Source organism: Rattus rattus, chromosome 11, assembly GCF_011064425.1.
Source record: "Rattus rattus isolate New Zealand chromosome 11, Rrattus_CSIRO_v1, whole genome shotgun sequence".
In the NCBI taxonomy this organism is placed as follows: Eukaryota; Metazoa; Chordata; class Mammalia; order Rodentia; family Muridae; genus Rattus; species Rattus rattus.
The window spans coordinates 29,354,714-29,369,138 of record NC_046164.1 but is presented as its reverse complement, the minus strand read 5'-3'; the positions used below and the strand labels follow the sequence as shown (position 1 = coordinate 29,369,138).

The 14,425-nt window shown below is 40.8% G+C and overlaps 1 protein-coding gene across 1 annotated transcript in view; it reads left to right on the top strand.

The window, feature by feature from the left end:
- Positions 1–11,489, top strand: part of Nfxl1 (nuclear transcription factor, X-box binding like 1) — a 42,865-nt gene extending 31,376 nt beyond the window's left edge. Inside the window, exons 18-23 of the mRNA XM_032916038.1 lie at positions 946–1,112; positions 2,430–2,499; positions 6,419–6,523; positions 8,542–8,628; positions 9,410–9,463; positions 10,426–11,489. Of these exons, the coding sequence (XP_032771929.1) occupies positions 946–1,112; positions 2,430–2,499; positions 6,419–6,523; positions 8,542–8,628; positions 9,410–9,463; positions 10,426–10,599 (657 nt within the window). The 3' untranslated portion in view covers positions 10,600–11,489. The remainder of the gene's footprint in view (positions 1–945; positions 1,113–2,429; positions 2,500–6,418; positions 6,524–8,541; positions 8,629–9,409; positions 9,464–10,425) is intronic.
- The last annotated feature ends 2,936 nt before the right edge of the window (positions 11,490–14,425 follow it).

The window sequence follows — 14,425 nt, the reverse complement described above, 5'->3', positions numbered from 1 at the left end:
TGTTACAATCATGACTTCATTTAGGACATTGTACAGAATTCTTAACCTTTAAGTCTTTGTGTCTATATCTGTTTTACAAGCTTTAATATAACATTTGAAAACAATATGAAGTTAAAATCTTTAACCTTCTTTGATGGACTCTAACCTTAGTCATATGACTGCATCGTTAGAGCAGAGGAAAGCATTGTAGTTATATTGACATATACTTTTGAGTGTAAACTTTGTATGTTAACAGTATATTGTTTCTGTAGTTTAGGGATGATTGTATTTGTTGGGTTAGAATGTATTGGTAATTTTTTATTTGATGTTTTTGATGTTGGTGGTTATATCTCGAAAGTAATTTGCAGTTTTAGTAGGGATACTTTGTATGCCCAGAAATGTTGTACAGGTGAAGTAGATTGTCTTGAAGTTTATCAGCATAAGCATTTATGCCTAATCCTATTGACATTTTGTCATCTTGGTTGATTTTTAAGATGAAGATCAGGTACCACTTTATTGGTGGAATTTGTCTTATTTGGTTGCATGTCCATATTTGTGTATGCATACATGTTTGCAAAAACCAGAGGTCAGCATCAGACATCTTTTTCCATCATTCTTCACATTGTTTTGAGGTAGGGTATCTCACTGAACTGGGAACTTTCTAGTGGGGTAGATCAACTGGCCAGCAAGCCCCAGGGCCCTTCCTGTCTCTGCCTTCCTGGTTGGTACAAGTGTGCCTTGATAGCTGGCTTTTACGTCTGTGCTGCTAGGGATTGACCCCAGTCCCTGTGCTCATGCAGCAAGCTTGTACTTGCTGAACAGTCTCTCCCGCCCGCCCTATTAATTGTACTTCCGGGGCCTACAGAAGTACTTTGTTCTAGTGGGTGGGGGGGTACCTACCTTTTGTAACCCCAGTGTGTGGGAGAGTGAGGTGCTCTGGTGATTCATTTCCTGGTTACTTTCCAGGCCGGCCCAGAATGCCTTCAGTGTGAAGAAGGGTGTTCTAAGTCACGGCCTGCAGGTTGTCCTCACCCTTGTGTTTTGCCATGTCACCCTGGAAAATGCCCTCCTTGTGTCCAGATGCTTAGAATAAAATGTCACTGCAAGATCACAAGCCTGTATGTGGAATGTAGGTAAGTAGACTGAAGAGTACTCTCGTTTTACTGTGACCATTAAGTGACATCTCCGGAAGAATGCTGTATAATAATTAGACAACATCTCGTGTTGCTAAGATGCTGGAGGCTGAGCTTTTCAGCAGGGACGTGAAAGGAGAAGGAACAGTGTTACCTCCTAGTGCCTCACTCTAATGTCAGCCTGCCAGACTCTGCTTTTTAGGGGTTTGTAGGAGATGGCTAGGTAAAAAGTTACAGCGCCGCTTTCAGAAACGTGAGTACCCTTAGGGTAGAGCATATGAATGATGGTGTGTAAACCTGAACACCTTTTGGATAGAAATTTGACTTGTTGATAGCTACTTAGGTATGTTCTTTTCCTCCTGAGATAGGGTCTCTTTGTGTAGCTTTGGCTGTCTTAGAACTTGCTTTGTAGACCAGGCTGGCCTCGAACTCTTAGAGATCTATCTATCTGCCTGTTTCTGCTTCACTAGTGCTAGGATTAATGGAGTACAACACCATTGCCTGGCTTTTTTTGTTTTTTTCTGTTTGTTTTGTTTTTTGATTTATGCTTTTAAAAGGTAGATCTGTATTATTACAAAATAATTTTTGTCTATTTTCCTTACCTAAAACGCACATTATATAGAGGGGAAAATGCCATCATCTTCTTGATAGATCCAACATAGTTTACCATTTATAGTGGTCACTTCTAGTTTAGGCTTTTAGAAATTAGAGGCTTGTGGGAGTGTCTTCAAACTGGTTTCTGTCTCCTTAGGGAATGTTTCCATCTACATTTCAGTATTTTCCAGCTTTTTGGAGTAATAAGAACTCATGGTTAATTTTGGAAATACATATTTGCCTGGAAATTGCTTGATAATGTTTTTAAGTTTAGTTTTGTGATAGTTTTTCAAAGTAGTTGCATATAATTTGTAGAAGTCTAATTTTTTTTGTTATTCTTGAGTGTTTTTATTTTCTCTCAGAATTTTTTTTAATTATTCGTGTATGTGTGTGTATGCATTGCACATCATGATACAGGTAGAGGTCAAATGACAACTTTGTAGCGTCATTTATTTCTTTCCTTCTACCTCTAGGTGGGCTCTGGGGATCAAGCTCAGGGTGTCAGGCTTGGGTAGCAGGCGCCTTTAACCTGTGAGTCATCTCACCAGTCCCCATGGTGACTGAGTTGAGGATATTGTTATGGAGACATAATTTAAATGTTCTGAAGGGAAAAAAGAGAAAGAAGATACTTTTATGGGTATGCTTGAAATTGTGACCACTTAGAAAATATCTATGAGAAACTGGATTTGGGTTTGAATGTCATCAGAACTTTCCTGTTTTTAGAAAAATAACCACAGCTGATGTGAGTGAGAAGAACCTCCTCAGTTGTTGCAAAAACCAGTGCCCCAAAGAGGTAAGCTGAGCTGCAGTTGTCACACTGGGTTCCCGGACACTGACCCTGGGGCTTTTCCTAGCTCAGGTCCTTTCTGGGCCCACTAGAAATGAGCTGTCTGCAAATGCTTAGGGAGTCTCCTCTCTGTTGACTTAGGGGCCTAGGACTGGCAGTGACCCTTTGGATGGATTTTTTTTTTCCCTTTTTCCTTTTCTTTTTTTCTCCTCCCCCTCCTCTTCCTCCTCTTCTTCCTCCTCCTCCCCTCCTCCTCTTCCTCCTCTTCTTCCTCTTCCTCCTCTTCTTCCTCTTCCTCCTGTTCCAACTCTCCCTCTTTTTCTCCTCCTCCTCCTCCTCCTCCTCCTCTTCCTCCTCCTCTTCCTCCTCCTCTTCCTCCTCCTCTTCTCCTCCTCTCCTCCTCCTCCTCCTCCTCCTCCTCTTCCTCCTCCTCCTCTCCTCCTCCTCCTCCTCCTCCTCCTCCTCCTCCTCCTCTTCCTCTTCTTCTTCTTCTTCTTCTTCTTCTTCTTCTTCTTCTTCTTCTTCTTCTTTTTCTTTTTTTTGAGAACAGTATTAAAGCTGGCTTATGAAATTTATTGTATAAGGCATTGACTCAGTGTTTACTGTTTAAAATAGGATTCAAAATGTAGATTAAAACTGTCACAGGCAGCTAGATGGTAGATTATTAAAAACAAAAATAAGGTACATTCGTACACATGAGAATGTTTGATTTTTCTAAAGTAAGATAGGAAGGTTGTGTTTTCTAGTATAAAGGAAAAAGAGAATAGGAAACACTAAGCATGCAGGGTGGGCCGTGAGGGAGGACACGATCCTGCTTTTCACTTTGGTGCTGGTTAAGCTCACAGCTCCCATTTCACATGCTAATTCTGTCTATCAGTCCAGTAAGGTGTATAGACTTTAGGGATGATTAATTTGGGTGTATGATATTTTATTTATTTGCAGGTTTTTAAAATAATAATGTTTTCAAAATAAAATGTTACCTGTAGGCTTATATTTTTCAAAACCTTCTTCAATGAGGGTTCGTAAACACTTCAACCTCCCTTATAGCCCACTAACCAAAGGTGGGGGGGGGACATGTATGCACATAGCATGTATGTGTTATTTAGCACAGGGAGTCAGTATTCTCTTGTTCTACCTTACTAAAAACAACAACAAAACAACCCCAAAGCATTGGTGCTGTATCAAAAGTCTGTTAAAGTCTCGGCATAAAGTCATTTCTTTTTATTCTAAGTGTTACCACCACCTTATATTTTTAACATTTGTACTGGGTTGCAGTGGGCGCTTGTATGCCATGGTGACCGTTCTGTGGCATTGGTCTCCTCCACTTGTGTGTTAGTTCCAGAGATAGAGCTCGGCTTGTGAGACTCAGTCATCAAGCCTTAGCAGTTTGACCTGCTGAACTATGTCACTGTCCCCTATGTCTTTTACTTACAGCTTTTGCTGCAGGTATGTGTGGCTACATATTGCATACTGTTTTAAAAAGCACATACTTTTGTCATTTCCTTGTTATGTTTGTCAATTTATTTTGTCATATGAGCACTCTGTAGTTTATGGATAAATATTTGGGTTATTTCTAGTTTGGAGTTGTTACCAAAAACTGCTGCTGTGAACACTTGCTGCTTGTTTGTCTACAGATTTCCTGTAGGCATGTAGAAATCATGAAATTCCTTGCCCACAGGGAAGGTTTAATTTCAACTTTAATAAAGCATATTGAATTGATTTCTAAAATGGATGTATTAATAACCAGTGAATTTTCCAATTATGGAAAATTACCAGGTTTTCCTACTTTAAGTTTCTATTGTTGTCTCCCCCCGCCTTTTGGATATCTTATGATTTTACTCCTGATTAGTAGTGAGTGAGTGTGTGTGTGTGTGTGTGTGTGTGTGTGTGTGTGTGTGTCTTTAGGATTGTGGCCTCACTTTGCCTTTGGGTGTTTGCTAGACATACCATCACAGTGTACCAGTGAGCACATTAGCTACAGAACTAACCTGGAGTCATTATGGATACCCATATGAAGAAGGTAGCTTAAGGAGGTCACTGGGTATCGTCTACAGAGTTTAAGGGAAATGGCTTACAGCAAGCATTCAGAAGGGTAGATATCTGTATCCTGACAGAATTGGCTTGTGCAGTGACATAGATGACTATCAAAGGACTCTGTCAAAGACTATCTTCAACATCCAGGCTAAACTGGGGTGGGGCATAGAGTCAGTGAGTGACTGGGTCAACAAATGCTCCCTGGGGAGGTAGCAAAAACTCTTTTTGACCAGTGAAAGACTCCTTGGAGACTGGTGACAAAAAGAATAGAAAGTGGGGAAAAGTCTGTGTGTGTGTGTGTGTGTGTGTGTGTGTGTGTGTGTGATGTAACTCATAGATTAGGAGGGACACAAAGGCAGCAAACAGAGCAAAACTTATAGACGACTTCAGGTTTCTGTCCCTCTGAGGCACACCCATCATGATCATCTCACTGGTAGCTGTTTGTTGTTCCTCTTGCACAGCCCCTAACTGGACTTGTCTTGGCATAGGCAGCTACAGACATAAGGCAGGAAGCTGGAGTAGCTAACGAAGCATGGCTATGACATCAACTGTTGGAATGGAGATTGAGAATATTAAAAAATTCTAAATAAAATATTCTAAATAAATAACTGTAAAAGAAATAGGGGAACTGGGGGCCCTACTTCATGACTCCTGCCTTCATGACTTCTTACTGGGGAGGCAAGAGCACTGTAGACTGATAGTTAGATGAGATGCCAAGGTCAAGTGAAGATGAGGAAGACATGTCTAGTTTGGGGCCAGAAGACCCAGGCAGAGCAGGAGACTGCGTGCTGTCAGTGGAGTTCTGAGAAGTGTGAGGACTTTTAGGATCAGGACGATGTGATGGAAGGTCAGTGCGTCTCACCTTGTCGTTAACCTCGAGTGCATTGCAGGATGTGCAGTGACGAGGGAAGGGCCACACTAGTCAGGAGTCCTTCCGTGAGTTTGTCTGCCTTGATTCTTTCTCGCATTTAGAATCACTGATTTCAAATTGAAGTATGAGCTGTGAGTAAGAGAATGTTTCATGTGAAGACTCAGGAAGAAAGATAGTAAACAGTTAAAGATAAGGAACACTTAAACATCATGGCAGCTACTGGGTTGTCTTGGCTGTCTATGTGATATGTGTTAGTGCAGTGCCAAGAATAAATGTTTTAGAGTGAAAAACTAAGCAGTTGACAATGACAAGCAGGCTTCCTTCCTCATGTAATAATAATGTGAGAACATGATGGTGTTCCTGTGTTCCACGTGTTCACCCAGCCCTCCGAGTTAACTGGGCTCACTGTTTCACACCTGGTTTCCACACTGCCCCAGGTCTCCTCATTTCCTGGGCTCTGGGAAGGAAAAACACAAAAGCCCATTTCTGAGTGCTTTAAGGCACACATCACTTAGATTGAGCCCCTCATTGGTTTAGTCTCCTGACTAATGACAGCGTGTCGCTCTTGAAGGTAGAGCTTCAGAACATTAAATTTTTCTAATAAAAATCATTTGTATAAATAATTATAATAATCTGCCAAAAGAACAAACATTGAAAGCCCGGTTCATCCATTACTCAGGTCAGTTCGTCTGTTACTCGGGTTAGTTCACCCGTTACTCGGGTTAGTTCATCCGTTACTCGGGTTAGTTCATCCGTTACTCGGGTTAGTTCATCCGTTACTCGGGTTAGTTCATCCGTTACTCGGGTTAGTTCATCCGTTACTCGGGTTAGTTCATCCGTTACTCGGGTTAGTTCATCTGTTACTCGGGTTAGTTCATCCGTTACTCGGGTTAGTTAATTCGTTACTCGGGGTTAGTCGACGTCGTGTTGTGTTGGATTCTGTGAAAACAACCATTAATGAGGAAAGGAAGGCAGAGGGTGACTAAAATTTAAGTGACCAATTGCTTTTTGTCCTGTTAGCTTCCTTGTGGCCATAGATGCAAAGAGATGTGTCATCCTGGTGAATGCCCCTATAATTGCAACCAGAAGGTAAAACTTAGATGCCCTTGTAAAAGAATAAAGCGGGTAAGTATTTTAAATGATAGAATTCCTGTGTGTGTTGATAGTTATTTGGCTTTAATTTTAAGGTTTTTTTTTTTTTTTTTTTTTTTTAAAGAATCTTTTTTATTATACTTAAACTAAACCTAGTTGTTTCTAGAAATACTGATTTAAAATTCTGATTTAAAAAAATCAGCATTGGCAGTCCAATTTTCTGTAACCTAACAACAGAAGAAAGATGGTTTTCTGTTGAGTCAAGCACAAGACCCTGTTGTTGGAGTAGTACTAGTGAGCTCTAAATGGAAGTCTTTGAGCAAGGGGTTGGTGTGAGCGATAAAGTGAGTTTCATGGATTGAGAAGTGATCTGGAATTAGACTTCTTGTCCTTTATATGAAGGTACTTTTTTGCTATCAGTATTCTTCTTTGAAAATAATTAATTGAAAAGACTTTATAGTCACAACTTCATAAAATAATACATAAATGTAGAAATAATAATTGCAAGATTAAAAAGTTATTGGAAGAATAGACAGTGAAAGGCTAAGGACCAGAGACATTCAACAGGAGTTGAGAGGAGAAGGAGGACTCACTCTTTCCACAGTTCCCATCTCCCTTGACTTCAGACAGCAGTGGGACTGACTGCTTGGATGTGCTCTTCTGTTTGCCTGGACCAAGCATGCTGCAGTTAGCAGTTGTTTCATGCGCTGATGGGTTCTCGTGGTTATTTCCTCATTGCTTTCTCCTTGCATTAACTCTTCATTCTTCCGTGCAACAGACATTTGTGGAAGTTCTTTTTATGTGGCTCTTACATTTCTTCTAGTTCTATAATTTTCACTGTATTTCCCTATAGTAAGTAAGCTCACTATTTAAATTTGTGTTTAGTTTGTATTTAAATTGACTAATTTACATGAAGACATTTTCAATCTGGACAGCTCCTCAGTTTTGTGAGATGCCGTGTCTCGTCCAAGTGTAGTTTCTCACCCATTGTACTTAGGCAGTGAAGGAATTTTTACCATGAACTTTTAAAAAATGTTAATAGTTGAAAGAAAGGTATATAACTCTTCAGAACAACTCTAGGCCTTGACTGTTAGGTAGCACACTAAATGCATGTTTTTAGTGAGATAGCATGAGGCACTGTTGAAGATTTGGCTCTCATTGCACCAGTCACGCTAGTGTACAGTCAGCATCAGTGGGTAATGCTGTTCTAGACAGCTGATAGCATTTCCTTATCTGAGAAAGCTCTGTTGGACAATACTGTTCTAAAACATTCTGGAATATTCCTGGAGCTTTAGAAGAATAACAAGCAGTAAATATAAATGATAAAAATAAAATTTAGCTGAGTTGGCAGAGGCATTTAGTAAATTATTAAGTTGATTTTTTTTAATTTTATGGTTTTTATTATCTTAATTAAATAGAGTAGGGGAATCCCTTTAATTTGGTTCAGTGGTTAGGAGAGCACATTGCTTTTGTGAAGGATCCCATGTCTAACCACTCAAAATATCCTATAATTCCAGCTCTGTGCTGTTTTCTGGTCTCTGTGAGCACTGCATTATGTGCACATACCCCCCAATTAAAAACAATTATCTGTCTGTCTGTCTGTCTGTCTGTCTGTTTGTATGTATGTCTGTCTATTGATCTAGATAGATAGATAGATAGATAGATAGGAGAATGATATATATACACATATATATTTAAAGATTTATTTACTTATTGTATATGAGTACACTGTAGCTGTCTTCAGACACAACAGAGGAGGCATTGGGTTCTATTAAAGATGGTTGTGAGCCACCATGTGGTTTCTGGGAATTGAACTCAGAACCTTTGGAAGAGCAGTCAGTGCTCTCAACCGCTGAGCCATCTCTCCAGCCCCTGAGAATGATATTTTTTAAAGCACAGAGAAAATAAAGGAGTAATCATTTGAACCAAGATACACAATGTTTAGTAAATATAACATATTTATAACCTTCAGCTACTAGGTGATTTGCTGGCATACAGTTGTGATTTGAAAGAAAAATTGACTTAGGTTTTTTAATTTTGGTTATTTGTAGGAATTGCCTTGCAATAAAATCCGTGAGAATCAGGTTTCCGTGGAATGCGATGCAGCGTGCAAGGAGATGAAGCGGAAAGCGTCTGAGGTGCTGTCTCTTTGGAGTTCTCATGATGTGCTAAGGGCCTTCTCTGTTCGTGCCAAGTGTATATGCTCATTAAACCATGTGTGCTGACATTACAGAGGCCTCCTGGATAGGCTCATTTGAGCTCCAAGGTGGTTTTACTGCTTGCCGTGTGTCAAGGTTTTATTTTTTGTTTGTTTTTTTTTTTTAAACATCAGTTAGTGTATTTGCCCTGGCCTTAGCCAATTGTTTTCAGGGTACAGTAGCCTCTAGAAAATCTGGCTAAAATACACAGACCTAAGATCTGGGGGTGCTTTGCAGTTTGAGATGTCTCCAGTGTTGACTCTGCCTACTGCACCAACCAGTCCACAAATCATTGGTTTTATTGATTCAAAATCTGGCCTTCCAAACACTCCTTTGGAGGAAGTGATCAGCTTCTACTCTAGGAAAATGTTGTGTCACTAATTGATTTTGGATTCTTAATATATGGTAGCTTAAGAGGAAAAGTGAGAATGTTTTAGTCACAGATTCCTAATGGCTTGACTTGTGATATAAATCTCATATAGCTGATAAAAGGAAATGTTTAAATTGTAACAGAAATAGCACAGATATAAATTATAGTAACCACCCTGAATCTATTGGTGGAATCTTGGTAAGACTTCCCAGTATAACATTCGCATTGCGTCATAGGCTTTCCAGTGTCAGATTACCAAAATTGCTATGGACTAGTAGAGCCTGGGTGGGAAGATGCCCAAAATGTACAGAATTTGATATCTAATTGTTAATCTACTTTGAATGTAAATAGATTAAAGAAGCGGAAGCCAACGCTGCTCTGGAAGAAGAAAAGCGAAGGCAGCAGGTACGTCAGAGACGAGCAGACCCGCCTCTCCCACGGGTGTCCAGCCTGCAGCATGGGGTCACCGGGTGCAGCACAGCGTTGAGTTTGCTCTGTGTACAAGATTCTCCTGAGCTACTCTGACTTCTTCTGTTGACAGATGCCACATTTTATTAAGTTAAATCCACTCTAGATGGGCTTAAAGTGTAGCTTTAGTACAGGAAATGGGTATATTGATGAAATGTACAATCCAGCTGTTTTGTGTAGCTAGTACATGGTTACTTTATTTAATGGTCTTCGTTCTCTAGTCAGATACTGTGCACTGAGGTGCATTATTATATTATGGTTGCATAGGAACTTAGTGCTTACCAAAGGATAGAGATGGCTTTGACAAGGCCTGACACTCCGGGTTATCCTCTTTTTCAGTCGGTTTTTAATTCTTGCTAAAGTAATCATTTTCATTAAAGCATGAAGCATTTTCCCCTTTAAGAGTTTTCCTGTATCTTATAAAGGGGTGTATATGGAAGAGGTGGGTCGTGTTGGATAAAGAAAAGATTCTAGTTGAGGGCAGCTTCTTTTCTTTACTCATTTGGATTCCTGTGTATCAGCCACTAGTTCTTTTCCTGCATTATAAAAGGCTAAAGGTGTGTGCAGGGCGTCTTTGTTTGAAGAAGGTGCTCTCGGGTACAGAACAGTGTGAAGGTGAAAGCTGTTATTACTACATGTTCATGTGACATGCGTCACAGACAGGCTCGCAGTGTGAAAGCACGGCTTTATTGTGCTCAGAGCTGTTTGCCTACCTAACTAAACTCTACCTAGCATGAGTTGAGTATGGTCAGTAATGGATGAGAAGCTTTTTGTTGTTGTTTAAATCAAATTAATATATTTTTATACTCTTACTGTCACATTGTTTGATTTCTGTTTAAGTAGAGTTGCAGATCAGTGTACCCTTTGAATGTAATGCAGATGAAACTGTTTTGCTTTAGGCTGAGCTGGAGGCTTTTGAGAACAGACTGAAGGGCCGTCGGAAGAAGAACAGGAAACGCGATGAAGTGGCCGTGCAGCTCTCGCCTTGGCAGAAGTACAAGTCCTACCTCTTTCCGGTGTGTGGAGTTGTGGTGGCGGTGCTTGTGTGGTACATCTGCCATCGTGCGGATTAATGATCCTTTAGATCTCACTTACCTCAGACTGGAGTTATATAAACGTTGACTCTAGGACGTTAGAACGTGCACTGTAGCATATGATACACATTCACATTCCTCTCTGTGTCCTTGTCTGGCTGTAGGTAGGACAGGATGTTTTAGTGTTCTCTGAACCAGCAGTTCCCGGGCCTGTGAGATACTGTACAGTCATCATGGCTGCAGGTAGAAACAGGTCAGGAGGCTTCGTCAGGAGCACGGTGCCCCTGTGTATTAAGTTAGTCTTTGTCCTCAGATGTGTCCACGTCCAACACTTCATCCTGTGAATTCAGATAGAACTGAGCCATATGTGCAGCCACAGGGATATTTCTCTGGTCACTTACTGGGTACTTTTCTTGATCATGTAACTTTCTACTTTTTTAAAGAAATGATTCTGTAACAGAATCTTAAATTCTAACAGGAAATTTTATAGTTAGATTTCAGATTATCAGAGAGGAATTTTTATTGGTAATTGAAGCAAATTTTACACTGTGTATTCCTCAGATATATAAACAAGTGCCAGACGAGGTTCCTTTTAGGACATTGTTGGGTTGTTTTTTTTTTTTTTTTTGGTGTAAGAAGCTTTAATTGATGTTGGCATGTTTTGTAAAACTTGTGTGTATCTTTTTATGATCATAATAAAGGAAAACTAATATTTATGAGCAATATGTGCAGAGCACAGGGCTGGTGGGTGTTATGTACTTGATTCCATTTTTTTTTACTGTAATTTTTGATATAGCTGAGAATAATCCATTTTGTGAAATCAAACTGATAGAGAAATAATAAGCCAAATTGCATAGATTTGTAAGTCATTTAAAGTAGTTTTGCTATTTAATCTTATGATTGTTTTCATTAAAAGTTTTCATACCAAATTTGTAATGAGGAATATTTATTATTATTTAAAACATCCAGGAGCTCCTGATTTCCGGTTAGACACTAGTATTGATGGGCAGAACTCCAGGAATGTTGTAGAACACAGAACCGTTACAAGTGGTGGATGCACATCTCAACACCACTTCAGGTCAGCGGAGGAGCAAGCAAAGGGCAGGCTCACAGGAAGTGAGTGTGCTTTCTTTCATGTGATAAGTGCTATTGAAACAGATGAGAAGAGGGGCTGGAGAGACAGCTCAAAGGTCAGAGAAGGGCTGCCCTTCGGAGGATCAGATTTGATCCCTGGCATGCATGTGGCCACTCATGGCTGCATTCTCTAGCCCCCATCCCCAGCATCAGGATGCATACAACTGGGGTACAGACAAAACACATGTACACATAAACAAAAATAAACTTTTATTAACAACAGCGGTAGTATAAAGAGTGATAGAAAGGTGCAAGTGCCTTAGTTCATTTAGGAGAGAGAGTCCCTCAGAGAGAGGGATGGATGTTTGAGTTGTGACCAAAGACCCCCGAAAGAAGACTGAGGGGAAACTTGATGAAAAGAGAAAGCAGTAAGTACAAAGCCATTAAATTTGGGACTTTGTTAATGTGTTTGGCATAGCTGAAGGTCAAAAAGAAGGGCTATGAAATGAGAATTTAAGTTAAATTTAATTCGAGAAGGGGCAAACTCTAGGCCAGTTCTGCTGAGTGAGAGACTAAGCTAAGGATTTGGGTTTTATTCTAGTTGGAGAGGACAGCACTGAACAGTTTTAAGCAAGAAAGAGACCTTTGTTTTGGTTTTTGCAGTTGCTGGCTGCGTGGAGAACGAAGACTACAGGGGTGGTTCAGGGTGGGGCTTGGGGGGACAGGAGACAGCAAGCAGTTCAGGCTGCAAGCACTGGGGACTGGTTCAGTTATGTGGGACTCTAGCGACTGGCATGAAGATGCTGCAGAAGTTTGAGAATGGAGGAATGCCAGGAGGAACTGAGCACCTTCCCCAAGGTCAAGTGAGGTCGCCTTTTGTCTAACTCAGGAAGTAGAATGCTGTCCTTTTGATTCTGGTGTTAGACAACAAAATGAGGACTGAGAAAGTCAACCAGTAGTCACCAGGAGTCACAGGGAAACCGTTCGTCTTACTCTCCTGCCTTTACCTTGTGACTTACCGTAAGGTTTGTGTTTAAACTTGTGGAACATTTATAGCAGAAGTTTTGAGATTTGGTTCAGTTCAGACATGCCTGTCTTCAACACTAGTGTTTGCATTTCCGCTGCTGCCTCCCCTCTTCTCATGGAATGCAGCTTGATCTCAGGCAGGAGTCCTCCATGCTGAAACTGGTGAAGGAGCTTTATTGGAGCACAGCATCGACTGTTTACTTTTGTAAAGAAGTTTAATTCTTAAGTTTCATGACTATTAACATTATGGATTTTAAACACAGGTAAGTGTTCTCTGGAAGTGTATAGACTTTTAATATCAATTGTCTGAGCTTTCTTTTGTTTCCTTTCAAGAAGTACATCTCGGTTAGCTTCTCCTCTCACTTCTGATGTTCCTTATTGATACTCACAGAATCCTTTGTTTTTTTCTGAGCCCCGGATACAGTGGTTGGAGTCTCCGCCTGCCCCGGCTGTGTGCATGGTCTGTTGTGGCTTCTTCCACTAAGCAGACAACAAAGGAGTGTTGAGCCAGCTTAAGACACAGTAGGAAAGATGCCCCCACTTAAGAGAGAAGCTCAATGCTGATGGCGACTTGCTCATCTTCAGGCCTTCTATAGTCACAATTATTAAAAAACTAAAATACTCCAGTGTCCAGGGCACGGTGGTAAATGAGAATAATACCATTACCCAGGAGGCTGAGAAAGGAGGGTTGTGAGGTGTAGACCAGAGGTCAGTGGTGCTAGATAAGGGTAGTAAGGTGACTTTGCTGTTAGTCTTCCTGTTCTGGGAATGGAAGGTCAGGCAGATAGACAAGCTCTGGAGCCCAGGTTAACACAAGAGCTCTCTTCTGTCCTGTGGACTTGCCTGCTCCTGAGTAGCAGTCGTGGCTTCACCTAACCCTGGGTTCTGGGTCCTTGTCGCTAACAAGTTTTGTAGACTGAGAAGCAGAGCAGTGGCAACTGCCTCTTGGAAGAGAGAGTTGGGAGAGGTGGGAGGAACTCGGAAGCCCCTGTGCTCTCCAGACATCTTTAGAAGACCCCCAAATGAACAGCTATCCGTCTTGAAAACCATTTCTACACATTTAGAATCATGGCTTTTGTCAAATGCCTGGCATAGAATGCTGTAAGAGCTTTGATATGACCATCATCCTACCTTTGAGAGGTCTCCAGTAAACCTCAGAATAACAAAACAGGCTCTGGAAGTTTCTTTTTCCTTTCACTGAAGACATTTTTTTCTCACATAATATATTCTGATTATTGTTTACCCTTCCTCTGCTCCTCCTAGTACCTCCTAACCTCCCCTGTGACCTGGATTTTTCTCCTTTCTGTCTCTCATTACAAAAGAATCAGGCTTCTAAGGAATATTAAAAACTAACATCAGGGTAGGACAAAGCAAGGAAAAGAGCTGAAGAAGAGGGACAAGAAACAAATGCAGAGACCCAGTCTCATCCTACACACTCATCTACACACTCATCTACACACTCATCTACACACTCACCTACACACTACACACTCATCTACACACTCATCTACACTCACTCACACTCTCTACACACTCATCTACACACTCATCTACACACTCAGGGACCACTTAAAACACAAAGCCTACGCCCTAATGCATATGCAAAGGACCTGCCGGGTAGAAGGGGGAGGGTTCCTAATATGACATTGTGAGAAAAGGAACTTCTAAAGATGTTGAATTCATTTTCTGTTGACTACTACTGGGTAGGTATGCAGTAGTTTGTTTCCTTAGCGAGACTCCCTTGGAAACCTAATTTTTATTTGCA